Raw genomic sequence first — 26,686 nt, 5'->3', positions numbered from 1 at the left:
TGTCAAGCGCATGTGCCTCGCTGAGAATGCCGGATCTCACACAAGCAGCACATGGTGGATGTCTCCAGATGCGAACGACTCGATTAGATACGCTCACGCTCGGTGGTCATCTCGCGTGCGGAGTAACCGATAGCGAAACTGTCTACATGCTGAGCAAAAATAAACAGAGTCGAAGTCTTCGCATTGATAGCAGACGTACCATGCTCGATCTGCGATCGAGAAGTCTACCAGATTTTGGCAAGTAAGACGAACGTTGGAGTGCTTGCCATGAACGTGAACGGAGTAGAATGGGGGATCGTGAAGTGCAGCGTCATTAAGCGAAGGAAGAGCACGGTGAGGTGGGGTCGGATATAGAGTCGCGAAGGAGAACGCTGCGAGACGGCCCATGAAATCGCCTAGTGAACGAGACAAGTTAGTCAAAGCCCATCATCGACATGATCCAGCACGCACCACCATCCTGACTTAACCCTTGCTGCCCTTCCGTACTGCGACAGCCGGATACCACACGAACGCCCTTCAGCGGGGTGCACAAGCATCTCAAGCTCTGACGCGCTTCTCCTTCTCCGGCTGTGACGGCTCAGCGACCTCGGTTTTGCGGCTATGAGCGCAGATAGCCGCGTTTCTGCGGCCAGCATAAGAATAATACTGCTCCGCAGGCGGGAGTGATGGCCACGAACACATTGACGGCTTGAATCGTATTTGTGTCTGCAGTAGTCGGTATCTGTGCGCGAGGGTGGAGTTCTCCGTTCGGACGCGTGCAAAAAAGCAGCTGAGCTAGCGGTGCGAGCAGAGCACTTTCTGAGTGCCGATGACAGAGTTGGGCGAAGATGTCACGGTCCACCATGTTCATGACTGATCGAGTGTCCACAAACAGCAAGCTACGATCGTCGAGATGAGCAAGACAAAATGTAGGAAGGATGCCACGTCAAAAGGCTGGAGGCGTCGCAGACATCGTTGGACACGAATACTAGCGCTTAGCGCTTAGCGCGGGTTGATGCTATCATTGATGCCGATCGTGTAACTTGTGTATAACGCGCGTCTGGTCAACATCTCCGTCGACCTCGCTTTTGGACACCATGTGCGTAGTGGAGCTCCGCTTCAGGCAATTATACTAGGTACGCGATCCACGCCCGCTTGTAATATGCCAAATCAATGGCTGACCCGTCCAAAACTTTACAACCTTGTTTTTCATTTAGTTCCACCGTGACTCCGACCGTCGTCCACTAGGATTTGCTATTGTCAGGACACAATACCGAGTGTCCCGCCTCTTCGACGTGCAGCACAACCATCCGAGTCGGGGAGCTTTCGTCCGCCTGACAGCTCGAGGGAAGAATCGCTTCGTCCACTATTACCGCCTAAACGGCGAGCACTGCAAGTGATGTTCCTATTCCTCGCCTTCGCAGGCCACTTGAATCGCAAATCGGCATGAAAGCTGTGCGTCAGCAGTCACTCTTATCAAACTTAGCCCGGGCCGTATATGGACTGACGAGTTAGTGCAGATGCTATGCGGACATCCTGACAGCTCTGTGTCGCCCACTTGCAGCCTGGCGTCCATCCATTCAACGAAGCTGCAGTGCCGTTATCGCCATCGATCTGGTATAGTCTCAAGCTTCGCTATTAATACCGATAAGACCTGATTCTCACTTGCAGGCACTGCACTTGTAGGCAGGTGAAGGCGCGATGTACAGTATCCCCGAGTGCACGCGTTATGTGAGCGATCATGAACGTTCAGCACCTGAAATGGTCATCTTTTTCCAGTAGACACTTCTAGCGTCACGGATATGGCACGAATGCGGTACATCAGCCAACGCTTCCATTCCAACCCTGGGCTGTGACTATGGGAATGACAGGGCGCAGCTCCTAGGTGTTCGAGGACCAGGACGTCCTTGCGTTTTCCGTCTACATCTTTCAACCCTGTGTACGTGCGTCCTACGCATACTGGGGTACTGCTAGAGAGCTTCATTCTGTGGCATAGCCTCAGCGGCAAGGACGGGCAGGCAACGTCATGGCCGCACTCGTGGTGTCTGCGCCAGTGCAGCAATGTGGTCCACTTACGAGTCTTTACGGTATGTGTGGTCTGATACTGTCAATCTAATATCATACCCTGATGGGAAGTGTACGTGACGAAGCGCGGCGCCCCGAAGCTTCTCCGGCCATCCCCTTTGCCCTCACTCCGTCCCGTAGCAGTGCTCACATATGCGGTGTTCGTTGAGGCATGGCATGTCTATGACGCTGTGCAGAACAATGGCCGTTCCCAGAACTGCCGCGAGTTTTGAAGCGGTGCAGCAATGTCCGCAGAGTCTCACGTTTACGAAGAGACTTCTAGCCGGGTGCTGTGTGTGGGAGTTTAGATGAGCCTCGCCGATGTCCATCCATCTGCAAGGCACATACGATCCTGACTCTGTGCGTTGCAATGTGCGTCGGCCATAAGCATGCACCTAGGGACACACATGCTGACTTTGAGACAATGAACTGTCCGCGCTATGCATGTAACGCCTCACCTTTTGCTCGTGCCTGAAGGCGCCCAGGTACACATGGTTCTGCTTCATCGGCCGCTAATCATACTGCTGGGCTGTGCATGATCAATGAACCGACTGCGTGCGTACAGCACCTGCAAACAGGACCCTGGTTGAACAGTTGAATGTCTGTGTGATCTTTGCAGAGCAATGCACGTGGTCATATGGGCGTTATGTGGATTTCATGGAAGATATGGTATACAGAACCACAAACCACGTTGCAATGCGATGAGACGGGTGCATATATACGTAAATTGCGAGAGCCAGCTTGGAAACTCACACCTATGACCATCCTCCACTCCAGCGCTATGGAATCCATCAAACAGAAGCTGGAACGTCTCGCAGACAGGACGAAAAAATGGAGAATCAGCTCACGACGGCTTGTACAAATCGTGAGTGGGAAAGCGCCACGCATGCGTTCTTGACCATTTACGTGCTGCGCTGCATTAGGTCAAGGGTAAGGCGGTCAAGACTGGCTCATCGGCGACGAGACCTCTGCCGCAGCTTCCGATCGAGGTGTGGGAGAACGTGATTGACCATCTGTGGGACAACCAGTGGGATTTGTTGGAGTGCAGACTCGTCTGCCGAGCATGGTATCCTCTCAGTCGCTTCCACCTGGACAGGAAGATCTGGTTCTCGAGTAGCAAGGGTGCGAAGGCGTATGTAAAGATGCTGAAACAGAGGCCCGAGCTGTCAAAGCGGGCGCAGAATATGGACATGTACGGTTGTTGGGGAGATCTGTCCGCACTGTCGCTGGCGGCGATCCTGCTCGCTCGCAAGCTGCCCCAGCTGGAGACGCTCATGATCTGGGAATCAACGTGGAAGCCGTGGACGATGCACAGAGATGTCTTCCTGCATCTCTCCGCCTTCTCTGTCACTTCCCTCGTTCTCTTATATGTCAGATTCCCATCGATCACCGTCTTTGGGCGCCTCGTCTGCGCCCTGCCACGCCTCGTCGAGCTCGAATGCCACACTCTCCAATTCACGCATGACCATTTCCACCGCGATACATTTGGTCCATATCGTGATCGCGTCAACATCCGCTACTTGAAACTCACAGGAGATCTCCAGAGAATTGAGAAACTCATCGACTTCCTTGCTTATCCTGGCATCTCGAGTCACTTGCAGAAACTCACCCTCAGAGTTACAAATGCGGATGAATCAGGATACAAATGGAACTGGCAGCAATTGCTGGATGCTGCCTCTGGTTCACTCTCAGAACTGCAGTGCAATCTTGAACCCCGGCGGCCCTCAGCACTACAGACGGGTACAGAGGTGTCTACTGCAGGTGTGCGCTCTAGTTTCATGCTAGCATTTCTGCTAACTAAAGTCTCTCCAGGTTTGTCGCCATCATTCACTGACCATACCTCACTGCAGAGACTATGGGTGGAGTTTAATGGTTCTTTTCAAGATTCTGCCCTGGACACATTGGGTCAAATGTTCCTTTCGATCAAGTCAGGCCAGCTTCGAGAAATCGTGATAGTGGTTGTTTGGCATGCACTCTTATATGGATGGAGCAACGCGAAGGAGGAAGTGAAGGGCTTTCTGAAACTCCATCAGTCTGCTCGTTCCAAAGAGATTGACAATCATTTTTCGTCCGATTCATTCGGATTGCTGAGCAGAATAGAATTTGTGCTTGTATACCAGAGTTGGAGAGACAGCCCCGGTGGCCGTGTGGATCGTACAACATTGTCTGGGGAGCAGTGGAAACAGCAACTTGAATCTTTATTCCCACAACTGACCAAGCGAGGCATCTTCCGGTGAGCGTCCCACATTTTACGCCTAGGCTCATGCATTCATCTGTGTCGTGATAATGGAACTACAGCGCCACGATGAGCGAAAAGCACTTTGCAAAGAACTTTTGATTATCACGCCCGTTGTATCTCCAGCAGATCCTTTTCGCGTTCGCGGTCTTGTCTCCGCTCTGGCAGCAGTGAAGGGCACACTCAAATGGACCGCGGAGGCTTCTACCCTCGTCTCGCCGGCTCTTCAAAGTGTCGTATGATCATGCACGTTCTTGGCTACGCACCACGATTTCTTCCGCAATCCCCTACTCCGCATACATCACCCACTACTACATCGCATATATGCAAGTTCCAGCATTCTCCGCACATCGCCATCGCCATTCCGATGCTCAGACGTCTATTTTCTCCATTTCGTCTCCATCTCCATATGCTCCGCCAACGATCGCTTATCCCACGACTGCTACATTGCCCATTCATACACACGCGCAATCCACTGGAATCCATCACACGGTCTCGATAGCGGCCAGGCGATCTTGGTTGGAATTCCCCAGAAGATGTATATCCGTCTGTTTCGTCGTCCTCACGGTGGTGCCGGCGACGCTCATTCTACACTTCGACGGGTGTTTCGATATGGGCACAGCAGACCCTGGGCACATCTCCGCTGAGAGGCTCCTCAAGGTGAACTGGCCTGATATTTTATCTCGTGCCAAGTACATCTTTCCGTGCTCGTATATACGCCACATCCGCAATCTCTACAAACAACGTCAAGACGCTATATCACCCAGTGCACCACGGTGACATGACGAGAGCAGGCAATACAAGTTCACGCGCAGGCTCACTCTAACCGGCGTGACGCTCAACGGAGTCAGCACGCTCTCCCAACCTGTGATCCGCAGGTGCTCAATCAGCCCAGGATAACCTCGATCTCCGTCTGCCTCTCGTCATCAAACTCGAACACATAGCCCCAATGAACACACGCAGCTGGCCTGCCACCAGCTGACATCCCACCGATATACTCCTCTATCGACGATCCGCATCAGACCAGATTCACTTGGACGAGCACAGACAGCTCCGCACCCGAGACGTATGCGCGGACTGTCCATACGCGTAAATGTCAACGCATGCCGGCGGGTCCTTGAGCTTCTCCATACGAAGCAGGAGTCCAGTCGTCCTCAGCTCAACGATCCAGCCAAAACTTTTCACGTCAGGGCCCGACAGCGCGCGGGCCAGGTTCACGAAGGGGATTGGAATGGTGGTGATCTGGCCCGCGCAGACGGAGACGATGTCCACACATTGACATGGAATGTCGCTCGCATAGGAGATGGAAAGCGGCATGACGGTGCCCTCGATGCCCATCGAACACGATGCGAATGTGAGGGCGGAGTCGCACGAACGTACAAAGCTGGGGTATGATGGCGTGCCACACCGTGTTCGACGACTTGGGGATGCAATCACACTGCATCTACTGGATGACCGCGTCGAGGTACGCGAGCACATGCGATAGCAGCTGTGCTCGCATCGAGTCTGTTCCTCATCAAGCGCACGAACTGCTCAGGTAGCTTGTGCTGGACGCCAGGCTGCTTGTGCTGGACGCCAGGCTGCTTGTAAAGCTCAAGGACTCGATGACGTACCCTGCGTATCTTGTGGATTTGACATCAGGACAGCGGAGGATCTCAAGTGTGGAATAAATGGATCAGGTAGGGGCCGTTGGAAGTGTCATGAATGGATCGGAGTCGTGTTGGCTCACTGGATGTTGTCGCATACACCGCACGTTTCAGGATCTTATGTACTGATAGTACGAGCTTATCGTAGTTCCACTGTTCATTTTTCGTTCGTAGCACAGAGGATTTTTTGCTCTTTGACTTGATTATTGCAATATACCCAAGCCCCGTTCATCACCGCTTGCATCAGCCGAATCAGAACACACACGCACCAATTGATAGATATCCTGATTCTCTATCACGCCCTCGACTGTAGTTGCTCCCCTGGGCCTAAGGGCGAACCAGGCTTCATCGACGTGCCTCGATTCAACTGTGTAGAGAGGCGTTCAGATGTTGAGTTCGGTCACATCCATTCTCTACTCTCGACAAGGAGAACATGGCGGATGTGGTCGGTAACCATGGCGCGCGGAGGATCTGAGGGAGAAAGCAATTATTAGTTGTAAATTGGGGGTGCCATCCGCGGCTTTCCACGGTGTGATTGCGTTCCTGCCACATAAAGCAACTTTATCCGTGTGAGGGCAGACAGCGAGCACAGTTCGACTGTGAACCTCCTACCATTCCAGGTCCTTGGACCTGCAAACTGTGAGCCAAAGGGGCCAATCTGATCGGCTCGGAAATGACACTGATCGGCAATAATGTTTCAATGAGTATTCTATACAAAATTCGGCACGACAACGACAACATAATTCAGATAGCAGTAAAGCGTGTAGATAAGTGGTCCATCCAAGCCATCAATTTGTAGTAGCAGCCGGCGGAGGGAGACCCGCCAGACGAGCATTGACCTTCTGTCGATGTAGCCTGTTCCGCAAGTGCACTTCATAGTTCTGCAGTGTCTCGCCTGGTCCAGGTGTGTAGAGCTGCGGCGGCCAGTGGATCAGGGCTCCGAATCTGTAAGTAACTCAAGCAACGCACCTTTCCGGGACAGTCCAGACACTTGAGGCGGAACTCGGAGGGATTGCCTTTTCGCTGTGTTACCTCAAATCTATCATCAGGGTATCTCGCCTGCATCTCGTCCATGGCATCCTTCAGCCATTGTGGCACAGAGATCTTCTCGTCCGCAGTCAGTCTTGAAGGACGATTCCCCAGTATCAGTGGAACTTACCGGCTGTGATGAATTCGGAGGGGCAGAAGGACGAGCCGGTTGTGGAGATGCTGTAGGAGGCGCCGCAGGGAGTGCAGCTTGTTGCGGCTCTGAGTCAGGAGGAGCCGAGCGTGAATGCCCAGCGCCGTTCGTTCTAGCAATCCGCTGCGCGAGAGGCGACTCAGATGCACTAGACGCCGTCGAGACGGGCGAAGCAGCTTGATTCGAGTCGCTCGTTGTGGCGACGATCTGCGGAGCAGGGGGCACGTCCACCCAAGTCTCGCTGTTGGGACGAACAGGTGTCGCTGGCTCCACTTCGCCGTCGTCCTGCCCCCGTTTCGCCCGTTCATCGACTGCCGAAGCTGGAGGACGCCTGCGCTTAGCAGCCACCCTCGCTTGTTCAGCTTCCCTCACGAGGTTGAGATGATACTCAGCATCCGAGTTGTACTCGACTGGACGAGGCCGACGATGTCGATGCCAGAATTTGCCTGATGCACGTCAGATAAAGAGATAGAGCGAAAGGGGAAATTGGACTTACCACATGTGCCGCACTGCGACTTGTCTCCGAGTGGACCCTTCCTACGGCCCACAGCTATGCTTTCTGGGCAACCACAGTTCGAGCAATGCCAAACCCCATTTATCATATTCGGGTGCTGGCCATCAGCATATTCCTTCTCTTTGGCTTCTCGCTCGCGCTCCTTTTGTTTCTTCTGTGTCAAAACAACCCTCGCACCCTTACTGTCAGGAGCAGCACTGCTGCTAGAGATAGGAATGTCGTTCTCGATTGGAGGAGGAAGTGACGAGACGTCAGCAGCCGTAGATGGAGTAAGACTTCTGAGCTGTGCCCGGGGAGGAAGAACGGACGCTGGATATGACGGTGCCTTGAACAGGCCTTTTGCCTTCTTCTCCTTAGGCGCAATGGGAGTTATCGGCGTAAGAGGTGCAGGCTGGCTTGGTGGCAGCGCAGCAGTGCCATTCTCTGAGGCGACCATGTTGGCAATTGTAAGAGAGGCTGCCGCAGCCGCGGCCCGTCTTGATGTGGGAGCGACGGCGGCATTGATGGAGGCGAGTGTAGCCGCATCGATCTCTGGGAACCCAATAGCAGGTGTGCGGAAAGTTTTGGGAGGTTCTCTGTCTGGAAGGGCGATGCCTCTTCTACCGCGTGTCGTCTTGCGCCTCCGTCTGTTAAGCTCCTTCTCACGCTCCTTCTCGTTCCGCTCGATCTCGCTGTCGCTGAGATAGCTCAGTATTGGCGTGAACGCTGAGACCTGGTCCATGGCGCGAGCACCGGTGGTCAACGACGGCAGTAATGACATGCGGAGATCATCATCCTGCACTGCGGACCCATCGGATGGGTGGCCGACCAGGAAGAGGGACTTCTGATAGATTTGCACCTGCTCTCTGATAGAGTGTGCGATAGCAGTTCTGCAATTCGTGCACAAACTTTAGTGAGTGATATAGCGACCACATCAAGAACGAAGTCTTACTTGAACTCTCCTCCGAGTCCCAAGTCCCTGGCATAGATTTCAGCAAAGCGTTCCGGGGTCGGATCGCTATTATCCAAATTCCACTCGAATTGGTCTTCCAACTTCACCGACCCCACGATGATGTCAAGCTGATCCCGAAATGACACATCAACACGTCATGGCGTAGGAAACACTGAATTAGTACCGACCTTTACGAGGATACGCATATCCTCTTGGAATGAGTTCTCGTCCTCCTCAATATCGTTCGCGGTCAGCGGCGACCCAGAATCGGGGGCTTTCGGGACAGTCGGTTGCTCAACAGTCTCCTGCTTGACCATCTTCCGCCGTTTCCCACCACGACCGTCCATTCGCAAGTGGCTGTGTTTGTACACAGAGCCCGACAGCACCTGTTGTCTCCAAGTCTCCCACCACTGGGCTTCATTCTCATCCATGGACCCACACTGGATCTCGTCAGGCTCGGAAGAGATGTTGAAGCCGTCTTCGCCGAAGAACGTGGAGTGTGCTTTGAAATCACTGAGCTGATCCTGAATATGTTTCGTGATGACGCTATGATACGAGGGCGCCAAAGCATAATCGTCCACAATAGATTGTGCGAAAATCTCAGGCGTGACGATGGGATCTGTAGAACCCATCAATAACATGTTCTCGGATATAACGGTAAGAAAACGTACCATTGAGGTTCCAGATGAAGGTATCACGCAGTTTATGATGTTCAACGTCGATTTCCAAGCGTATAGGCACCAGCTGTTCTGGTCGATTCGCATCTTCTGCTGGTAATCTCCTAGGGCTAAAACCATCCATTAGCGTCTGCAACGGGACATAGGCAGAGGCAAATCTCGTGACACTCACAGCTTCAAACCCTCCCGCTTACCCGCCTTCCTTCTCTCCTTGCCCTGCTTCAGGCCCGTCAGCGACCACTTCTCTGGCCTCCGCCTATTCACAACCCGCCCATCCTCCAGCGCCGATTCCCGCTCCCACCACGCCCTCGGCTTAGCGACCGTATCACGCATCTCGCCACTCATCCGCTCACGCATCTGCTTATACCGAGCGTCATACTCCTTGTCGACCTTCATCCACACCTTGATATCCGCGACCTCATCCTCCGTGAGCGGCGGGATCCGCGTCGTCGACTCCGCGAGCGGAACCACAGAAATCCGCGTCACTTTCGGGTTAAGCTGCACGTTCGGTGGGAGCGGCGGTAGCTGTGGGATGATCGTCGGCGCTGCAGGCACTGCGGGCACAGCGGGTTGAGCGGCAGGGGCGGAAACGCCGTTGACGCCCGGAACAGCCTTTAAGGTAGAAGCAGCAGCGTCGGACGCCGTCGTCGAGCCTTGAAGAGACATGGATGCACCAGAGAGACTGATCCCGTCCGTCGAGCCCATCTTACGATCCATACCCGCAAGCTGCGATCCCTGTCCCATAAGGCCCGCACCATGACCCATCAGACTCGTCAAACCAGCAGCACTGCTCGGCGACGAGAGATTCTGAAAGGGAGATGATACCGGCGGCTGCGATGGCTGGCGCGCCTGCTGCTGAATCGGCGTCTGTGGGATCGGCATGTCCATACCTCCCAAACCCATCCCTAGCCCGATCCCATTCGCCATGGCACGCGGATCAGTGTGGCCGTGCGCTTGCACTGGCGAGGACACCGCGGAGCTGGACGTCAGCGCGCTGGGGAAATTGGGATTGAGACCGATGCCCCCGCCCGACATCTGCCGCGAGATGTTCGGCGTCGGGAAGCCCATGCCAACACCCATGCCTATGCCCATATTCACCCCCATCATCTCGCTTGCATGCTGCTGCTGCTGCTGCTGCTGACTCCCTACGCGCGGGATGACCGGCGGGCCCATCATCCCCCCACCCGCACCGCCGATCAAACCCATACCAATCCCAATCCCTCCAAGCATCTGATTCTGCGCATGGTTCGTTGGACCCATATTCCCCGTGATGCCCATCCCGCTCAGTCCAGTCGCGCTTCCCACGCCATTCGCGCCCGGCGCTATGCTCGAGATCTGCGGCATCGACAAGCGGGGCGTCCGCGGCGGCACAGGTACCTGATGCTGCTGTTGCTGCTGTTGCTGTTGTTGCGGCTGAGGCTGTATCGGGATATGAGACTGCATCGACGTCTGAGGTTGTATGGGCGTCTGTGGCTGGGGTTGTTGCGACTGCTGCCTAGGCACAGGCGTCCCGTCCACGCCGCGCTTGGAGCCGCGCACAGGTGAGTCCGGCTGCGTCGGCGCAGGCGCGATGGGCGGGTATCCACCGCCAGGCTTTATACTCTGCCCCTGCTGAGCGAACGCACCATTCTGCGCCTGCTGCTGTTGCTGTTGCTGCTGTTGTTGCTGTTGCAAGTGTTGTTGCTGCTGCTGCTGTTGGTGCTGTTGAGCAAAACCCGCTGCAGTCGGGGGCCTGCTCGGCGTTTTGCGCCCCATCCCATCCTGTCCCCCTCCCCCTCCCATCCCTCCATGCATCGAAAGACTCGTACCCGGCCTTACCATCGGCGCAGGGCTCCCCATAGGCCGCGGCTGGATCGGCACCGGCGCCGACACGCTCACATTCGGGAGCGGTCCACTAGATCCGCGCGGGCTCGGCGACGCGCCCGGCGCACCTCCCGTATTCGGACGGGGCGTCGGCGCTGCGAGGTTCGGATACGACCCGGACGCCTGCGAGCGGTGCGACGTGGCCGTGGCGGGGCGCGGAGGGATCGACAACGGCGGGGGCATCATCGCGGACGGCGCGCCCTGTCCCATCCCCATCCCCATCCCCGCACCGATGCTCTGCGCGCTCTGGTTCTGGAACGGGTGATGCGGCATCTGCTGGTTCGGCTGCGGTCCCTGTGGCTGGATCTGTCCCTGCGAGAGCCTTTGCGATCCCGTCGACGCCGCCGACGACGGCCGTTGCTGTTCATACTGGCCCTGCGAGAGCTGCTGGAAGCGCTCGTGCTGCATTTGCTGCAGCTGCGCTGGGCTCACGCCATGCATCGCGCCCGGGCCCATATTCGCGTTCATCCCGCCCTGAGCATGCATCTGCTGCTGCTCGCGCATCATCCTCTGCATCTGCGCCATCTTATACTGCTGTATCGCGCGATCGCGGTCCGCGGGCTGCATCTGCGTCAGCTGCACGATCTGCATCGGGGTCAGGTTGACAGAGGGGCCCTGCCCGCTGTGCATGTCCGGCGCGCCTGCGCCGTTCGCGGAGATGCTCTGCCCCGCGCTGGAGAGCTGCGCTTGAGGCACGGTTGGGCTTGCACTCGTACCGCCCATGCCCATGCCCATGTTCCCGCTCGCATTCGAGTTCGTCGGTGAGGACGCGCCTGCGGAGGACGTCGGTCGTCTATGCACGTGCATATGCCGAGCGCGCTCACCTCCCATAAGAGCAGCAGGGTTGATGCTGCCCATCCCGCTCATGTTGCCCATCCCGCCCATCAACGCAGCCGGGTTCATCGTGCCTCCGCCGCCGCCCGAGCCACCGCCCATCATGTTCATCATCGCCGCCGGGTTCACGCCGCCGCCCATAGAGTTCATGAATGCCGCCGGGTTCATCCCACCCATGCCCGCGTTTCCGCCGCCCATGCCTGGCCGCGCTGACGTTCAGAACCGCAACACGCAACGATAACGAGCGTGAAACGCACCGTTCATGCCCATCCCGCTGCTATTCATGTTCTGCAGCAGCTGCGCAGGCGTCACACCGCCCATGCCCCCGCTCTGCCTCTGCATCTGCTGCATCTGCTGCAGCCTCATCAGCGTGGCCGGATTGATGTTGCCCTGTCCCGGATTTGCGCCACCCTGCTGCTGGTGTTGTGCGAATTGCTGAAACATTTGTGGGTTGAACGGCCCGCCTCCGCTGGCGTTGCGAGCGGCATATAGTTGCTGGATCTGCGCTGCGGATAAACCTTGCCCGCTTGGGCCTGCATTCGTATTCATGTTGGCACTTTACGTGTTGTTGTGCAAAAGATCTGTGGGTGGGTTGGTTACGAGGCTTTGGTAGACATAGACGAGAAACAGACATACAGATGCTTGAATGGAGAACAAACGATGTAGGTATGTTCTGAAATATTGAATTGACTGCTGAGGCACAATGTCAGTAACATTGATGGAAACGAGCAATAGGCATAGGCAGAAAGAGAGTAACGGTCGTCAGAAATAAAGCGAAGACGATGAATCCACGCGAGTGCAGACATAGTGAAGTGCATACAGGAAGGGAGCAAGCAAGGGAGCCCCGAATATGGAGCGGCAGGCATGACGATATCGCTCGACATGCTCACACCAACGAACGCGATGCGGATGAAATGGATGGCAAGGGCAGGCAGCGTGGATGTGGGTTATCGATCATAGGGCATGAAATCGGGGGCGCAGGAGTCCGTTCAACTGCTGCAGCATACACTCACCTCTAGAATAGACCAATCCTCCAATGCGTGTCCACCTGGAGGATGTCGGATGCTGTAGCAAGAAGTAGTTCGTCAGCATCATGGTGCGGATGCACGTAAGACCGTCAATGAGACCACAGAACTGTCCATTGCACTCGAGCGCTTCTTCGGCGACTTTCGCGAACTCATGTAGGAAAACCAAAGGAAGAAGAGCCCGTGAGCCGGCCACGACAGCGTTATGGCATACGCACTAAGCGATGACACTAGAAACACTCTCCCGTTGTATGACCAAGGGAGGGCCGTTCTGGCCAGCATTAGAGGTCGCCACTTTCATATGCTCACTCCAGTGTCCCATTCTGTCACCGCTCGCTCGGCACCCATCAAAACACGGCCACGGTTAACGTGGGAGAGGAGTGCGGGGGGGCGGTTGAGATCAAGCGGCCATGCGATGCAAGGACAGGAACGGATGCAAAAGGGACGGAAAGGAGGAGGGAGACACGCCCAGGGGACGCGTAGCACGGGACGGGAGGGGAAGAGGTCAGGGGACCGCGATTGGAAAAGGGCGCACGGACCAGGAGGATATGAAACGGCGGAGGGACTCACGATAGAGGGTGGATACGGGTGGGAGCCGCCGAGCCTGGAGGGGCGCACAGAGAAAGGGCGACTGCGTGGGCCGATTCCGAGGCGATTGCGGGGGAGCCGACAAATCAGCAATGGATGGCTCTTCGTCCGTCCGTGTCTGGAGATGACGACGCGGATCGGAAGGGAGGCAGATTGGAAGTCGCGGGTGCCGGGACGATGGAGATCTGCCAGGTTCTGCCAGGTGCTTGCGGCCCCGTTCGCGTGCGACGCAGGCGCAGATGAGCCCAAGTCACACCACAAGTGACGAGCACAGCCTCTGCGGTCACGCGTCACACGCGCGCAACCCGCCACCGCGACCAAATGCGGCAGGTGCGGCGCGTCGGGCACACGGCGGGCACACTCGCGCGGGCGGCGGCGCGCTGGCTCGGATGCACATGGGCGGCGGCGAGCAGGGGCGGGATGCTTGACAGGAGGGAGAAAGGCCGGAAATGGAGGATCCCAGGGCCGCCAGTCCAGATTCCCGATCTCCGATCCCGCCATCCACCTGCAGCCTCAGCTCAATATTCGCGCCCTTCCATCTTCTCCTATTGACCGTGTCCACCCTCTTCTCGCCACGCGGCAGCTTGTATTGCACAAAGTCACACATTACATCACGCTTCTCTCTGCCACTGCGCGCAGGCTTCCCTCAGAGTCTTCTTCTCGGATGGGGTGCCAGCTCGCAGCCATCGTCCTGCCTTATTTTCTCTAGTCGACGCCTCCTCGCGTCATCCGGTCATCCAAGCTCAAGCTCAAGGTTCGGCGCTCCCCGGTCGTTCACCGCACAAGCCGAGCGCATCATCCGCACTTGGAGCCCATCTGAAATGACGAGCAGGCCGCATCAGGCCGCTCTGTGTTACTCCTCATAGCGGATGCTCGTTACGCTTCTCGGCCGGCTTACGTTCTGTTCGTAAACACGCACGGTACCACCTCAAACACCGTATCCATTCTATTGCGTCGCTCCAGCCGCTGACCGTCACCTGTGCGTTTCTCGCGGCTAGACTCTCCAGTACGCCTATTACGTTTTCATCAAGAGACCGAGCCTCGCGGCAATTGCGCACTGTCAGGCGCTTTGCATGACGTGCCTGGTATGTCGACGCTGCACTCGGCAACGTCATCGGTTCGGAGACCTACTCCCAGTGCGTCAAGACATTAATCTTACAACTGGTCGCACATGGTCCCCTTCCGAGTCTCATTCTGGTCAAGTCCTCGTTTCAATAGGCGCTCACAATGCAAGGTTGGCCTGTCGCAAGTCACACGACGTACATCATTTGCGTCTGTGAAACGCAGCTGCATATCTACAAAGTCATGCACTGCGGCTCCCAGCTCGAGCCTCTATCGCCGAGCACTCACACTCACACGACCGGGGTTACACCGCGCGCTCCGATCAAGCGCCTGACTGACCGATTCGCTATTCCTTGTATTACAGGTTCGCGGAACGCATATGACACTGCCTCCTTCATTCCCTCCGTCATCAGTGTCAACGTCAGGCTCGATGTATGACCATCAAGGTCTACGCACGGAACATGGACGACACGATCTGCAACCGAGTTTATCGCACGCTGTCTGCCGCGGTTCCTGAATGCTTGACTTATAGTATCGGGCGCCTCCTCGCGTCACTTCTACATGCGGTCGTGCGTCGTCTGTCGAGAGTATCACCGCTGATGCTGCCTCCGGCCAACTTCCCCTTTCAGACTGCTCTCCCCGCCAAGGGCAAGGGAACGGTGGATCTAGAAATTGCACCGCGTCATCCAGAGAGCCTTCGCCCCTGCGCACAAGTGAACGTGGCCGCAGACGTATTGACGCTGCTTCTCCTATCGAGAGTCGTCGGATAGACCAGATACCTCGGTGAGTACGTCGCATGTCTCATCGATGGGGTTCAGAGTCTGAATGAGAAGAGAGCGTCGCTTATTCGCTTAGCATGGAAGGGATTTGTGCACATGCGGGCTGCTTCATCGAGAGTAGGTCACTAGGACAGTCACCATCAGCCTGTATTCGAACGTAACTCTGGTTTAGCGAGGACGAGTTGTGGTAATTGAGGTGTCATCATCCATCGGCTAACGGGCTTGATCTTCATGCAAGCGTGCTGCTCAGTGGCGAGTAATACCTGATTCGTCTGATATGCACTATTTTTATCGTGTGCGTCCTGTCATTTTACGCCATCACGATATCCGTTTGAAACTATATTAATATTCCTGTTTCAATGGCCAGTGTGTGCGGATATTCGCTTCGGAGGCTTGCGGGTGGTCGTGTCAAAATGCATGGCTATACCGCGCCGACGGTGACGTGGGAAATAACCCTTGCCAGCGTGGTATTTTGCCGACTTGCCTTGAACTCCGAGTACCAAAGACCAGACTCAGCGTCTCGCGTTCGTGTCAACAGCTATGATGTGACTATGGCTCACTCGTTGACAATGCAGTCGAGTTTTTACACTGAAGCTTCAATAGACACAGTGGAGCTCAGGATGTAGCTCAGCGAATTTGGATAACTATCTCCGAGGAAGCTCTCTGCCAAGCTTTTCGCGCCAGTAATGCAGCCGGCAGGCACAGTAAGGATAGAATGCATGTGTCACAGATAGGAGGATCACTGGAGACAGGGTATCCTTGAGTCTTGACTTGAAAACGTATCACGGTGGAAGCAGCCGACGATGCAACGTAAGTCGGAAAGATGCGGCGCGACGGTTTCAGAAAAGAGGTCAGGTGACCGCGTCTGCAGTGTTGGGCCTGCTGAGAGAATTTCGGAACAAGCCCTCTGGTTGATCGTGTATACTGCGAAGTCTTCTGCAATGATCACCACTATATACCGGTCCCGCACTCTGTATCCGGAGTTCTTAATTCTCGTGGTACCGTTAATAGCCAACTCCCAGTATCATGCAAAGTGCTCGATCCGAGTCCACGTCACGGTGTTCCGGCGGTATCCAGGCATCAATGCATCACCTTGGCCAAGCTAGAAGCCCATTCATCGACGATCGTTGACACGAAGACGTACGTCGTACCACACGCAGATCCTCATCAAACCTCATAGAGCTGCAACAAAACCCTCTCGGACAAATTCCCTACTTCTCAGTAGACATGACTTCGAAAAACGTAGTATTCGGGACTGCTGCACATTATCGAAATGTCCTTAACGTAAGAGCTTTCAGAGCTCCCAGGGTTTGCGCATCTCATGTTTTGGATGTACCTCTACGCATCATGGCCTCCTCAGCGCGTCCGACCGTTGAGGAACAAACTCGCCGCAGGAGAAGAGATCAAGGTGGAGGAACCTATGAGACTCCTCACATCGCTGGATACGGTCGGTAACGATTTACTCGGCGATGCATTCGCCACGTATTGATTTGTTCTATTTATCAGGCGTTGGAGCATCTAACAACCAACGGCGTGCTCGACATGACGGAACGAGTGGAATTGCTGAAGATACTAAGATATTTATGCAGCAAGGTTGGGGAGCTTCCAAAGGCGATCTGGCTCCCCCAAGACGCGATAGAGCTGGAGAGGTCAGACGGAGCTGCGGCCAGGGGAGGGTTCGCAGATGTCTACCGCGGGACGCTGCTCGTCGGCGGTCAGCGTGCATCAGTAGCAGTGAAAATGATTCGCGAGGATGCGGGGGATCCGGCGAGGATTCGTGCTGTACGTCTTTATACAACTGTACCTCCGTCATGCGCGAGATTGTGCCACTTACATCTGGCGGTGTTCACGGCAGGAATGCTTCAAGGAAGCGGTCGCCTGGAGGCATTTCAAGCACCCGCATATCGTTCCGTTCCTAGGCGTCTGCCTCGTCGATTCAAGCATATGCTTGGTCAGCAGCTGGATGACAAACGGCACTCTGGTTCGCTTCCTCCGGGACTCTCATTTTCCTGAAAACCGCAGGATCGGCTTGGTGAGTATGCGACGATATGAGTCGTCAACTATCGCTTAAGCTTCACATCGCCCAGCTGGTCGATGTCGCATCAGGACTTCGTTATCTGCACCAGCACGAAATCGCTCATGGGGATTTGAAAGGCGTGCGGACCATCCAGAACCTCTCGTGCCGAGCGACTCCTAATCTGTTTCATGCCAGGCAAATGTCTTGATCGATCGAGTGTCTCCTTGGGAGTACGTTGCGCGCATAGCGGACTTTGGACTCTCTACAACGATAGAAACGATGACGCGGTCCTGCGGCAGCGGCACCATCCGCTGGATGGCACCGGAGCTCCTCGACCCAGAGAGTTTCGGCTTGGAGCACGCGCTGCCATCTAAGGAAGCTGACATATATGCCTTCGCTATGGTCATGTGGGAGGTAAGAACACTTGGTCCTTTCAATATAGCGTTGACCAAGACAGATAGGTGTTTACCGAGGAAATTCCCTTCTACGAGTCTCCGAACGATGCAAACGTCATATCAAGAGTCTTCAGAGGGGAGCGGCCTAAGCGTCCTGTCGGCATTACCGGCTCACGGGGCCCGTTCAAAGACTCGATTTGGATTTTGATGGAAGAGTGTTGGAAACAAGAGCGGGACGCTCGCCCACCTGTGGGAGTGGTGCTCGATCGTCTCTGCATGGAATCTTAGAACGACAACCACTTGGAACATGACAGGACCTCCTGAACTTCATATCTACGCTCTTTGGCATACTAATGCACATACAGTAAATGGTTCCACTCTCGAGTCATACTTTACTTACGGCCTATGTGCTAAATGAGACCAGGAATGAATCGGTCAGGGATCCTCTTCGCCCACTCCTCCCACTCTTCCGGGAAATCCGCACTGAATAACTCTTCTTCCTTCAGCGCTTTCCTCAGCAAGACCCCTACTGCGAGCATCTGCCCCGCCGGAAACAAGCAGGCGAGCGTCCGCCCAACAGCGCTCTCGAACAACTTCGATTCCATAACCAACGAGCCCGCGCTGCCGAGCCAAAAGACGAGGCCGGTGATGTTCATGCACAGGCCGACGTAACTCGGGTGCCGCACGACGGCATATGGACCGTTCTTGCACAGCCTGTGTTTGCCATTGGTCCTGATCGTCACTTCTGACATGAAGTGACGGCAATAAACATGCAGACATTCCATCCGGATGCACACGCCGAGGATGCTGAGGGCGAAGCCGATGAGGAACACCTGGTTGATGGCCAGCTTGCCCGATGAGGTCGTCATCGTCTCTGGATGGGTCGATACGAACTTGCCGAAGGTCGTCGAGGGATATTCTGCCGCAATGATTAGGATGATTTCGCACGCGGCCGCGCACCACCCTATGAACTAGCAAGCGCGATTGAGTCAAACACGATGCACGGGACTTGAAAGCTACTGGCTAACCTTGTTCATCTCGAATAGCCGTCTCACCATACTCAGGGATATGCGATCAATGTGTGTCACATGCTTCGCATTGCCGTCCTCTGACGGTGGCGGCGACGATGAAGTGGTGAATGCGACATGGTTGCTCAGGGCAGCAGCAAGCAGGAACAGGACCTTCAAGAGAGCCATGATGCGTGTACGCGGAATTGGTGTTGTAGGCAAGTGAAACTGTTCAGAAGTTGCCGTCTCCTGCTCTGACCTCTCGCGCCTTTATACTTCAGGTGTGCTCGCTGCTATACGTTTTCATTGTCAACATTATGGACGTTGCCTTGGAAGTCCTCGGTCAGAAGCTGTGCCCGAAGCAACCTTCTGAAGGCTTCTTGCATATTTGGGTACTTCGCGGCCACAATCTGGAATGGAAGTTTCGCGAACTATCTACCAAAGAAACCGATAGTAGCCGGCGGTGACAGTGGTGGTTTGTCATAAGCTCGCGTACCCGCGTACCCGCGAGGAGTACTACGTCCCTATGCCGCTTATGTGCGGCTAGGCGGATCTTCTAACTTAGAAGCACATCAGCCGACAGCGACGTCGGGCACATGGCATCGCTCGGACGTACATCTGATTCTAAGAATAGACGATTATCTCCTGGTCAGCAATGAAGGTGACATCCATACAAGATGCAACACGCAGACGAGCATTACAGGTTATCAATGGCCTACGGGAAACAGGCATGCTGATCGTCTCGTTGAGTAGCCGATCATCATACGCCTCGAGTCGGTAGTCCAGCACTGTTATATGAGCATCAGCCTAAATGATGTGTCAAATTTGGACATAAGACTTCAATTGGTGTGCTCCGCTATTTTTGGCCGGGAGGGCTCTTTCCACTGACATAGGTTACCCGACCCGACCCTGAGATGGCTCTCGCCAGCTATGTACATGAAGCCTCCCACCCCCGTTCCTCGAAGTCTGTGCATAAGCGTTTTGACATTGTCCTGAATGGTTGGTGTCTAATATACGTCATCGAGCCGGTGTTTTATGTTGTTTCGATTGTCAATTGACTAGTTATTTTTATATTTTCCCACCGCTATTTAAAGCGTACGTCCCCGTAGTACTTCGTAGTACTTGAAAGGGTGGGGCCCGAAGCCACATTGTGTCTTCGACAAAGGCAAGTTCCAGCGTCGTGCGTCGCGTCGATTGGTTGAGAGCTCGTGCAGCGGCTCGGGGTGGCGTGGGAACCCACTTGAGATCGGTGACGGAAGTGGCACCTCACACACATTTCCGCATCCCTCACCGTCTGCAACATCTTTATTGCCCATCTACGATTGACTGTACATCTCAACTTGCATAGATTGGGTTCATCCGTATGCATCAGAAGTGACTTCGACAATCCCAGGGTATCGCATCATTTGGTGAGAAGGGATCAGAGACATTAATGGATCATTGTAGGGCCTATGATACCTAATTGAAGCGAGGATAGAACACAAAAGGTATAGAAGAAAATCGTATATATCTGCCCGAGCGTAGGCAGCCAAAGTACGATGCACATCATAACATGTCGTAAACTGGGTCGTCGTGTGTTCACCGCAGACTACTGTCATTAGCGCCCACTGTCGCTGACCGCGTCTTCCCGTGGGCAACATGGGTGGTGCCCGTACCTGCGCCCGTGGCGGCGCCGGATGCAGCGGGGCCGTTGCTCCCGTCGAGGCTGCCCGACCGTGCTCGGGAGGCGGCCTGCTCGTGAACACGGGCGAGCTTGGACTCGCGCATGGCCTAGGTATGGTAACGTGAACTGTAGTCTTGAACCGTCATTGAAAAAACTCACGTCATTGGAAGCTTTGCGCTGCTGTATCTCGACGACGGCCTCATGCTGCTTGTGCAGGTCCTGCTCGAGGCGCGCCTCTTGCTGCTTCTTCAGCTAATAATGAGTCAATGTCAGTCACATTGTGCATTGTGGGAAGAAATAGACTGCAGACCGACCTCCAGCGTCTTCGCGGCGTTGCGCTGGTCGGCAATGGCGCTCTCATGCTGGTGCTCGGCCTTGTTCAGCGCCGCAGCAGCCTTGTGTTCATTCTCTATTGCCTTGTCGAGCTCATGCTGCGCCTTGTCTGCAGCCTTCTCCCTTCCGTGTCAGCGGCGTCCCATCCATCCCTCGACGCACGCACCTTGACACTCTTATTGTGCGTGGTGCCGGCACCCTTCAAATCCTTGATCGCATGGTCGACGTTCTTCTGATCGTTCCGCGCTTCGGAGGAGATGACCTTCTCGAGTTGGCGGATTTCGGGGTCTTCAGTCGCGCTGCCAGACTTCGACGGACCGAACAGTCCCATGGTTGTTCAAAAGTGTTCGTAAACGGCGTTTATGAAACGAGAGCACAGTGAGGGATGGTGAGCCGTAAGTGGCGTGTGCAAAGTGCAAAGATGTGGCGGACGCGGCGGGCAGTGGCGCCGCTTTATATAGTGTGCGGGGGAGGCGGCGTCATCACAGGTCAGCCTGACCCCGCTCCTGTCCCTGCGTGTGACGTCACGCGTCCCGCGTCGCGTTCCTACTCACTTGCCGATTCGGGAGGGCATCGGCGCTTGATGCGGGTTGTGGCGCATCTGGGTGAATATTGTTTTCCCTCAGCACATGCCACAAGCTACAGGGCGACTGGACTTTACCGGCTTGCCACGATGCATGATAAGCGGTACGATGCACCAAGCATGACAGACTATGTGGTCCAATAGGTCAATAGATCGAGGATGAAATCTTGCAGGAGTCAACTATGAAAGACAAATCCACAACATTAAGCTAGGCAACAAGTCAGCCAGGGGGTCTAAGCTAGTGATGATAATGTTTATAGCGTACCGCCAGATGACTAGCCACTCAATGTGGCCTGTATTCTCTCCTCTTCCTCAGCCCACACCGGTATTTGCAGCGTGTACGCGCTCTCGATATGAGCATACGCGAGGTCATCCAGCCGCTGATTACCTTGAACTTCGCTGGATCGACAGTACCCCGCTCGTTCAGTATGTCTTTGCGGACGTGACTGTACTTGACCAGCCCGGGGATCATCGTGTTCATGTTTACACCGGTCTCCGGGTGAACAATGTCGATTGCTTGGTATAACTGGATACGGGGCATGTAATTGAGGTGAGAATATCCGGCATGGTTGCGCTGCTGCGGTGTACCTCGCATTCCATGCCGAATGCGCTCTCCTTTACTCGCGGCGCCTTGACATGTATCTAGGTACGATGTAGAACTCGGCCGCATTCACTTGCAGAGTTTAAGAACACCAACGCCTTGCTCCTTCATTAGTCCGCTCAGTGGCCACCCGCTCACTTCCGAGGGCGCATCAGTGGAGCACGCATTTGCCGCCTCCACCCATGGCTCGCTGATGAGGTTTACCGTAAAGCCTCTCGAGGACTTGATGTTGTTCGTCATGTCCTTGACGCGCTTGGGACCGCTGATGCACGAGATGAACACGAGTGGTGGGTTCTGTGTGACCTGCGTCGAATAGTCTACCATCAAGTCATTATCAATGTAAGTGAGCTCTATTGTCGCTCTGTGAGTTCAACTGGAGATGAAGATCAGTAGCGCACGACGTACCTGAACGGCGAGATGTTCTCCGCTCCGCTCTCCGAGACCATGAACACGAACGCAATCGGTCTCAAAACAATCCCCGCTGTTCATGAGCGAATACGCTTTCCTGCGATGATCCACACATCCTCAGTGCAATCCCTCAATATCGGCGTCCAAGCGACGTACATGGGATCCTCCTTCGCCGTGTCGACAACCTTTCAACCGGCCTTCTCGCCCTCCATCCACGCTCTGCCCTCCGGAGTGTCAGCAACCTTCTGCCCATAGTGCCACTGTGGGTTGGGCGACTGAGTGAGTTGGAACTCTTGTGAAGAGTTGAGGGATGGGAGGCTGTTGGTGGAAACCATCGCAGGAGTATTACCAGCATTGGTACCTTCTGTTCCTTGAGTGACACCGTCACCGAGACAAGAGGAGTCGGCACAGCGTGTACTGGTAATGCCAGTCCGACGAAGGTCTCACGATAGCACGTCGCGCAATCCGAACCAGCATGAGCGTCGATGATCCGTTTCAAGCGCGTTTAAAACGCGGATGCGGTAACTAGATATAAGAAAGACCGGTGCCAGCATGGACTGTGCAGATAGTCTAGTGATGGTTAATAGTCTATGCAGCACGCTTGTCAGGCTACCAGAAACCATCATAGCCAGCGTCAAGGCATTTACGCAAAACCAGCTGCAGTGGCCCCGAGGTTTGCGGGTTGCCCTTCTTGACATACGTGCGCCAGCGCCTAAGGGTTAGTACCGCAGTCTACACTCCTTGTTTTCCTGTAATCAAATCCTGCTGAAACTTGTTCGCATTACGAAATGATTTTAATCCTGTATTGGCTTTGCGGTAGCTGAGAGATAATCCCAGGATATCGCCTCATTTGCCAGTGGTGAGAGGGTATCAACATGAATGGATTACCATGTGGCTCATAGTACCTGATACCTAATTGTAGCGAGAGTAGAACACAAGAGGTATAGAAGAGAATAAAGGTCCTGATAGATCTGCCCGAGCGCGAGCAGCCAAAATTTATCGCACATGACACGTCGTAAATTAAATCGCCGTGTTCTCACCGCAGACTATTGTGACCGACCGGGGTCGCCGCCTGCGTCTTCTCGTGAGCAATGTCGGCAGTTCCTGTGTTTGCGCCGGATGCTGCAGGGCCGTTGTTTGCTTCGAAGCTGCCCGTCCGTGCTCGGTCGGCAGCTTGCTCGTGAACACGGGCGAGCTTGGACTCGCGCATGACCTATGTATGGCGACGTGAGCCGACCGCAGTGTTGAATCGCCATTGAAATCACTCACGTCATTCGAAGCTTTGCGCTGCTGCGTCTGATTAACAGCCTCACGCTGCTTCTGCAGGTCCTGCCCAAGGCGCAACTCGTGTTCTTTGTTCAGCTGATGATAGGGGCAATGTCAGTTACATCGTGCATTGTGGGACGGAATAGATTGAAGACCGACCTCCAGTGTCTTCGAAGCATTGCGCTGGTCGGCAATGGCGCTCTCATGCTGGTGCTGGGCTTCGTTTATCGCCGCGGCAGTCTTATGTTCATTCTTGACCGCCTTGTCGAGCGCATGCTGCGCCTTGTCTGCAGCCTTCCATCTGCGCGTCAGCCGCGTCCCATCCATCCCTCGACCCACGCACCTTGACGCTCTTGTTGTGCGTCTTGCCCGCGTCCTTCAGATCCTTGATCGCATGGTCGACGGTCTTCTGGTCGGTCCGCGCTTCAGAGGTCGTCATCCTCTCGAGTTGGCGGATTTCGGGGTCATCAGACGCGCCGCCAGACTTCGACAAACCGAACAGTCCCATGGCTGTTGAAATGTTCGTAAATGGTGGTTGTGAAACGAGAGTACAATGAAGGATGGTGCACTGGTGAGTTGTAAGCTCTTCCGGCGTAAATATGTTGCGGAGCGGCTGGTGGTGGCGCTGCATTATATGGTATGCAGGTCAGCCTGACTCGTCACGTGTGCTACATGTCGCGTTCCTACTCACTTGCCAATTCGGGAGGTAGTCGGCGCTTGATGCGCGTTGTGAATATCAACTTCCCCCCAGCACATTCAAGATATATAATGGGCGACTGAGCTGTATCGGCTTGCCAGAATGCGCAAGTTACCGTATGACACACTACGCGTTGACAGATAATGTGGTCTAGAAGGTCAAATAGTAGATCGAGTATGACAGGAGGGCCCCATGCATAGTCAACATGCAAGACAAATTCACATCTTTAAGCTGGGAAATCAGTCAATCATTGGGTTTTAGCTAGTGATGACAATACTTTAGCTTACCGCCAGATGACGAGCCACTCAATGCGGCCTGTATTCTCTTCTCTTCCTCAGCCCACACCGGTCTCTTCAGCGTGTACGCGCTCTCGATGTGAGCATATGCGAGGCCGCTCAACCGCCCGACTACCTTGAACTTTGCTGGATCGACAGTGTCCCGCTCGTTCAGTATGTCCTTGCGGACATGAATGTACTTGACCAGCCCAAGGATCATCGTGTTCGTGTTCACACCGGTATCCGGGTGAACAATTTCGATTGCTTGGTACAGCTGGATGCGGGGCATGTGATCAAGACTCAGATTTCAACTTCAGTGAGCTGCTGCGGCGCACCTCGCATTCCATGCTGAACGCGCTCTCCTTTACTCGCGGCGCCTTAACGTGTATCTGGGTACGATATGGAAGCTCTGCCGCATTCAATTGCAGAGTTAAAATACCTACGCTTGGCTCCTTCGTTAGTCCGCTCAGTGGCCACTCGCTGACTCCCGAGGGCGCATCAATGGAGCACGCATTTGCCGCCTCCACCCATGGCTCGCTGATGAGGTTGACGGTAAAACCTTTCGTAGACTTGATGTTGCTCGTCGTGTCCTTGACGCGTTTGGGGCCGTTGGTGCATGAGATGAACACGAGCGGTGGGTTCTGTGTCACCTGTGCCAAATAGTCAACTGTCAAGTCAGTAACAATGAACAGAACTATGCTGCACCATGTTAAACCAGCTACCATTCGGTCTGTGAGCTTAACTCGAGACGAAGACCAGCAGCGCACGGCATACCTGAACGGCGAGATGTTCTCCACTCCACTCTCCGAGACCGTAGACACGAACGCAATCGGTCGCGGGACAATCCCGCTGTTCATGAGCGAATACACTTTCCTGCGATGAATCCACACTTCCTCAGCGCAACCCCTCAATATCGACAGCCAAGCGACGTACATGGGATCCTCTTTCGCCGTATCGACAACCTTCCAACCGGCCTTCTCGCCCTCCATCCACGCTCTGCCCTCAGGAGTGTCGGCAACCTTCTGCCCGTAGTGCCACTGCGGGTTGGGCGACTGGGTGAGTTGGAACTCTTGTGAATGGTTGAGAGGTGGGAGATCGTCGGTGGAAGCCATCGCAGGAGTATTGCCAGCAGCACCACGTTCTGTCTCTCGGGCGGCACAATCACTTAGGCAAGAAGAATCGACGCAGCGTATAATAAGAATGCCAGTCCGACGAAGGCCTCACAGAGATAGCACATCGCGCAATCCGAACCAACGTGAGCGTCGATGATAAGTAAGGTGGTACAGCGTAACCGAGACTATCGGGCTTACCTTTACGGTCCGAATCGCGCTTGTGGCTGATTCCGGGCGCTACAGGATAAACGCTCACTTTCCGTGGGCGCCTTTCTTTGGTTGTGGCTGCCATAGAGTTGGACAACCACAGCGGCTATGTATGAAGAGGACATCCGCGTTCAGCTCTGCTCAGTGACACCTCAGACAGTATTTCTTTGAGCCACACATCTATGTAGGACAGGTTGTCACTCACGGCCGTTATCCTCAAAATCATCAAGGCCTAGAATACCAATGGTAGCTGCCGATTTCGCACGGAGATCGCAGTTATCGCCTGCGCGAGACTCCGACGCGTGATTCACCATCCCACACGCGGTGAGTGGGTGCCCCATTTGTTGACATTCTGTTGGCCCATCGTTCGACTTGCGGGCCTTGCGCAGTATCTCTCTCTCTCCCTCATACCACACTCAGTCGCTCCGGCACCCATCGCGCTCGCGCTTTCCATACTCTTTGCGAACATTTTACCTCAATATGCCGCGCTTCCAGGATTTCGACATTGGCATCGCCATGGACGGCATCAAGTGCACGGAATTCAACGTCGACGTCGACTTCGACGCTGCTATCACTACGTGCTATATTGAAAGCATCATCGGAAAGGTACGTGTATGCCCTGGTAACATACTCTGCTAAAATATTGAACGCCACATTTCAGAACTTCGTCTGCGACTTCATGAACCACTCCGAAGACACCGACTTCGCAATCAAGCCGACCTTCGATGGCGCCAAGCTGCGCCC

The 26,686-nt window shown here is 54.9% G+C and overlaps 13 protein-coding genes across 13 annotated transcripts; 3 read left to right on the top strand and 10 right to left on the bottom strand.

Annotated features, from left to right (window-relative positions):
- Nucleotides 1-42: 42 nt before the first annotated feature.
- On the bottom strand, nt 43-422 carry LAESUDRAFT_564258 (uncharacterized protein). The gene has a single exon (XM_040902971.1). It carries the CDS (start codon nt 385-387, stop codon nt 94-96), a length of 294 nt encoding a protein of 97 aa, XP_040757942.1. The 5' UTR covers nt 388-422; the 3' UTR covers nt 43-93.
- An 888-nt stretch (nt 423-1,310) lies between these two features.
- LAESUDRAFT_732533 (uncharacterized protein) lies at nt 1,311-1,972 on the bottom strand. Its single transcript, XM_040910259.1, has 3 exons — nt 1,651-1,972; nt 1,500-1,596; nt 1,311-1,434 (listed from the first exon to the last, which is right to left on the bottom strand). Exon 1 carries the CDS (start codon nt 1,961-1,963, stop codon nt 1,745-1,747), a length of 219 nt encoding a protein of 72 aa, XP_040757941.1. The 5' UTR covers nt 1,964-1,972; the 3' UTR covers nt 1,311-1,434; nt 1,500-1,596; nt 1,651-1,744.
- A 1,039-nt stretch (nt 1,973-3,011) lies between these two features.
- LAESUDRAFT_614766 (uncharacterized protein) lies at nt 3,012-3,614 on the top strand (the record flags this gene model as incomplete). The annotated part of the gene is made up of 1 exon (XM_040903198.1): nt 3,012-3,614. A coding segment is annotated over one exon (603 nt), but the record flags the coding sequence as incomplete, so codon positions are not given.
- Nucleotides 3,615-4,441: 827 nt separating this feature from the next.
- Nucleotides 4,442-5,183, top strand: LAESUDRAFT_563959 (uncharacterized protein). Its single transcript, XM_040902968.1, has one exon. The coding sequence runs from the start codon at nt 4,604-4,606 to the stop codon at nt 5,057-5,059; it is 456 nt and encodes a 151-aa protein (XP_040757939.1). The 5' UTR covers nt 4,442-4,603; the 3' UTR covers nt 5,060-5,183.
- Nucleotides 5,111-5,884, bottom strand: LAESUDRAFT_563936 (uncharacterized protein). The gene is made up of 2 exons (XM_040902967.1): nt 5,339-5,884; nt 5,111-5,281 (listed from the first exon to the last, which is right to left on the bottom strand). Exons 1-2 carry the CDS (start codon nt 5,756-5,758, stop codon nt 5,162-5,164), a joined length of 540 nt encoding a protein of 179 aa, XP_040757938.1. The 5' UTR covers nt 5,759-5,884; the 3' UTR covers nt 5,111-5,161.
- A 692-nt stretch (nt 5,885-6,576) lies between these two features.
- LAESUDRAFT_563712 (SNF5-domain-containing protein) lies at nt 6,577-12,958 on the bottom strand. Its single transcript, XM_040902965.1, has 12 exons — nt 12,938-12,958; nt 12,561-12,617; nt 12,182-12,505; nt 11,915-12,124; nt 9,400-11,863; nt 9,222-9,337; nt 8,739-9,169; nt 8,551-8,678; nt 7,602-8,488; nt 7,085-7,551; nt 6,895-7,029; nt 6,577-6,839 (listed from the first exon to the last, which is right to left on the bottom strand). Exons 3-12 carry the CDS (start codon nt 12,471-12,473, stop codon nt 6,714-6,716), a joined length of 5,256 nt encoding a protein of 1,751 aa, XP_040757937.1. The 5' UTR covers nt 12,474-12,505; nt 12,561-12,617; nt 12,938-12,958; the 3' UTR covers nt 6,577-6,713.
- Nucleotides 12,223-14,217, bottom strand: LAESUDRAFT_563810 (uncharacterized protein). The gene is made up of 4 exons (XM_040902966.1): nt 13,520-14,217; nt 12,938-12,989; nt 12,561-12,617; nt 12,223-12,505 (listed from the first exon to the last, which is right to left on the bottom strand). The coding sequence occupies exons 1-4, from the start codon at nt 14,036-14,038 to the stop codon at nt 12,483-12,485; spliced, it is 651 nt and encodes a 216-aa protein (XP_040757936.1). The 5' UTR covers nt 14,039-14,217; the 3' UTR covers nt 12,223-12,482.
- A 2,703-nt stretch (nt 14,218-16,920) lies between these two features.
- Nucleotides 16,921-18,078, top strand: LAESUDRAFT_666670 (kinase-like protein; the record flags this gene model as incomplete). Its single annotated transcript, XM_040905262.1, has 5 exons — nt 16,921-17,160; nt 17,234-17,410; nt 17,466-17,534; nt 17,591-17,809; nt 17,857-18,078. The coding sequence occupies 5 exons, from the start codon at nt 16,921-16,923 to the stop codon at nt 18,076-18,078; spliced, it is 927 nt and encodes a 308-aa protein (XP_040757935.1).
- On the bottom strand, nt 17,900-19,026 carry LAESUDRAFT_732525 (uncharacterized protein). Its single transcript, XM_040910258.1, has 2 exons — nt 18,819-19,026; nt 17,900-18,761 (listed from the first exon to the last, which is right to left on the bottom strand). Exons 1-2 carry the CDS (start codon nt 18,984-18,986, stop codon nt 18,201-18,203), a joined length of 729 nt encoding a protein of 242 aa, XP_040757934.1. The 5' UTR covers nt 18,987-19,026; the 3' UTR covers nt 17,900-18,200.
- A 1,169-nt stretch (nt 19,027-20,195) lies between these two features.
- LAESUDRAFT_732522 (uncharacterized protein) lies at nt 20,196-21,199 on the bottom strand. The gene is made up of 4 exons (XM_040910257.1): nt 20,960-21,199; nt 20,775-20,909; nt 20,620-20,712; nt 20,196-20,567 (listed from the first exon to the last, which is right to left on the bottom strand). The coding sequence occupies exons 1-4, from the start codon at nt 21,122-21,124 to the stop codon at nt 20,376-20,378; spliced, it is 585 nt and encodes a 194-aa protein (XP_040757933.1). The 5' UTR covers nt 21,125-21,199; the 3' UTR covers nt 20,196-20,375.
- Nucleotides 21,200-21,561: 362 nt separating this feature from the next.
- On the bottom strand, nt 21,562-22,192 carry LAESUDRAFT_563604 (uncharacterized protein). The gene is made up of 2 exons (XM_040902964.1): nt 21,642-22,192; nt 21,562-21,584 (listed from the first exon to the last, which is right to left on the bottom strand). The coding sequence occupies exon 1, from the start codon at nt 22,044-22,046 to the stop codon at nt 21,660-21,662; it is 387 nt and encodes a 128-aa protein (XP_040757932.1). The 5' UTR covers nt 22,047-22,192; the 3' UTR covers nt 21,562-21,584; nt 21,642-21,659.
- Nucleotides 22,193-23,145: 953 nt separating this feature from the next.
- LAESUDRAFT_563590 (uncharacterized protein) lies at nt 23,146-24,425 on the bottom strand. The gene is made up of 5 exons (XM_040902963.1): nt 24,343-24,425; nt 23,995-24,276; nt 23,811-23,945; nt 23,655-23,747; nt 23,146-23,598 (listed from the first exon to the last, which is right to left on the bottom strand). The coding sequence occupies exons 2-5, from the start codon at nt 24,157-24,159 to the stop codon at nt 23,422-23,424; spliced, it is 570 nt and encodes a 189-aa protein (XP_040757931.1). The 5' UTR covers nt 24,160-24,276; nt 24,343-24,425; the 3' UTR covers nt 23,146-23,421.
- Nucleotides 24,426-24,609: 184 nt separating this feature from the next.
- Nucleotides 24,610-25,735, bottom strand: LAESUDRAFT_666698 (uncharacterized protein; the record flags this gene model as incomplete). Its single annotated transcript, XM_040905265.1, has 6 exons — nt 24,610-24,897; nt 24,959-25,012; nt 25,067-25,273; nt 25,329-25,341; nt 25,398-25,496; nt 25,557-25,735. The coding sequence occupies 6 exons, from the start codon at nt 25,733-25,735 to the stop codon at nt 24,610-24,612; spliced, it is 840 nt and encodes a 279-aa protein (XP_040757930.1).
- Nucleotides 25,736-26,686: the final 951 nt, after the last annotated feature.

Source organism: Laetiporus sulphureus, assembly GCF_001632365.1.
Source record: "Laetiporus sulphureus 93-53 unplaced genomic scaffold LAESUscaffold_89, whole genome shotgun sequence".
NCBI classification, from domain to species: Eukaryota; Fungi; Basidiomycota; class Agaricomycetes; order Polyporales; family Laetiporaceae; genus Laetiporus; species Laetiporus sulphureus.
This window is presented reverse-complemented; position numbering and strand designations above follow the sequence as displayed.

Bases quoted from the DNA above. Each gene is read 5' to 3' on its own strand.
- LAESUDRAFT_732522 (XM_040910257.1), bottom strand. From the start codon at position 21,124: ATGGGACTGTTCGGTCCGTCGAAGTCTGGCAGCGCGACTGAAGACCCC. The intron at 20,910-20,959 runs GTGCGTGCGTCG...GGAAGGGAGAAG, and splicing joins CGCACAATAAGAGTGTCAAG to GCTGCAGACAAGGCGCAGCA. The intron at 20,568-20,619 runs GTGAGTTTTTTC...TACCATACCTAG, and splicing joins AGCGCAAAGCTTCCAATGAC to GCCATGCGCGAGTCCAAGCT.
- LAESUDRAFT_563810 (XM_040902966.1), bottom strand. From the start codon at position 14,038: ATGGCGGGATCGGAGATCGGGAATCTGGACTGGCGGCCCTGGGATCCT. The intron at 12,990-13,519 runs GTGAGTCCCTCC...TTCTTGCTACAG, and splicing joins ACCCGTATCCACCCTCTATC to CATCCGACATCCTCCAGGTG. The intron at 12,618-12,937 runs GTGAGTGTATGC...ATTGTGCCTCAG, and splicing joins AGGATTGGTCTATTCTAGAG to CAGTCAATTCAATATTTCAG.
- LAESUDRAFT_563959 (XM_040902968.1), top strand. From the start codon at position 4,604: ATGCAAGTTCCAGCATTCTCCGCACATCGCCATCGCCATTCCGATGCT.
- LAESUDRAFT_563590 (XM_040902963.1), bottom strand. From the start codon at position 24,159: ATGGGACTGTTCGGTTTGTCGAAGTCTGGCGGCGCGTCTGATGACCCC. The intron at 23,748-23,810 runs GTCGGTCTTCAA...CCCTATCATCAG, and splicing joins ATGCTTCGAAGACACTGGAG to CTGAACAAAGAACACGAGTT. The intron at 23,599-23,654 runs GTGAGTGATTTC...CGCCATACATAG, and splicing joins AGCGCAAAGCTTCGAATGAC to GTCATGCGCGAGTCCAAGCT.
- LAESUDRAFT_564258 (XM_040902971.1), bottom strand. From the start codon at position 387: ATGGGCCGTCTCGCAGCGTTCTCCTTCGCGACTCTATATCCGACCCCA.
- LAESUDRAFT_563712 (XM_040902965.1), bottom strand. From the start codon at position 12,473: ATGAATACGAATGCAGGCCCAAGCGGGCAAGGTTTATCCGCAGCGCAG. The intron at 11,864-11,914 runs GTGAGCGCGCTC...CGTCCTCCGCAG, and splicing joins CCCTGCTGCTCTTATGGGAG to GCGCGTCCTCACCGACGAAC. The intron at 8,679-8,738 runs GTCGGTACTAAT...TTTCGGGATCAG, and splicing joins ATATGCGTATCCTCGTAAAG to CTTGACATCATCGTGGGGTC.
- LAESUDRAFT_563604 (XM_040902964.1), bottom strand. From the start codon at position 22,046: ATGCGGCCGAGTTCTACATCGTACCTAGATACATGTCAAGGCGCCGCG.
- LAESUDRAFT_732533 (XM_040910259.1), bottom strand. From the start codon at position 1,963: ATGAAGCTCTCTAGCAGTACCCCAGTATGCGTAGGACGCACGTACACA.
- LAESUDRAFT_732525 (XM_040910258.1), bottom strand. From the start codon at position 18,986: ATGGCTCTCTTGAAGGTCCTGTTCCTGCTTGCTGCTGCCCTGAGCAAC. The intron at 18,762-18,818 runs GTTAGCCAGTAG...CGCGCTTGCTAG, and splicing joins GGCTATTCGAGATGAACAAG to TTCATAGGGTGGTGCGCGGC.
- LAESUDRAFT_563936 (XM_040902967.1), bottom strand. From the start codon at position 5,758: ATGTGCTCGCGTACCTCGACGCGGTCATCCAGTAGATGCAGTGTGATT. The intron at 5,282-5,338 runs GTGCGGAGCTGT...GATCGTCGATAG, and splicing joins AGTCCGCGCATACGTCTCGG to AGGAGTATATCGGTGGGATG.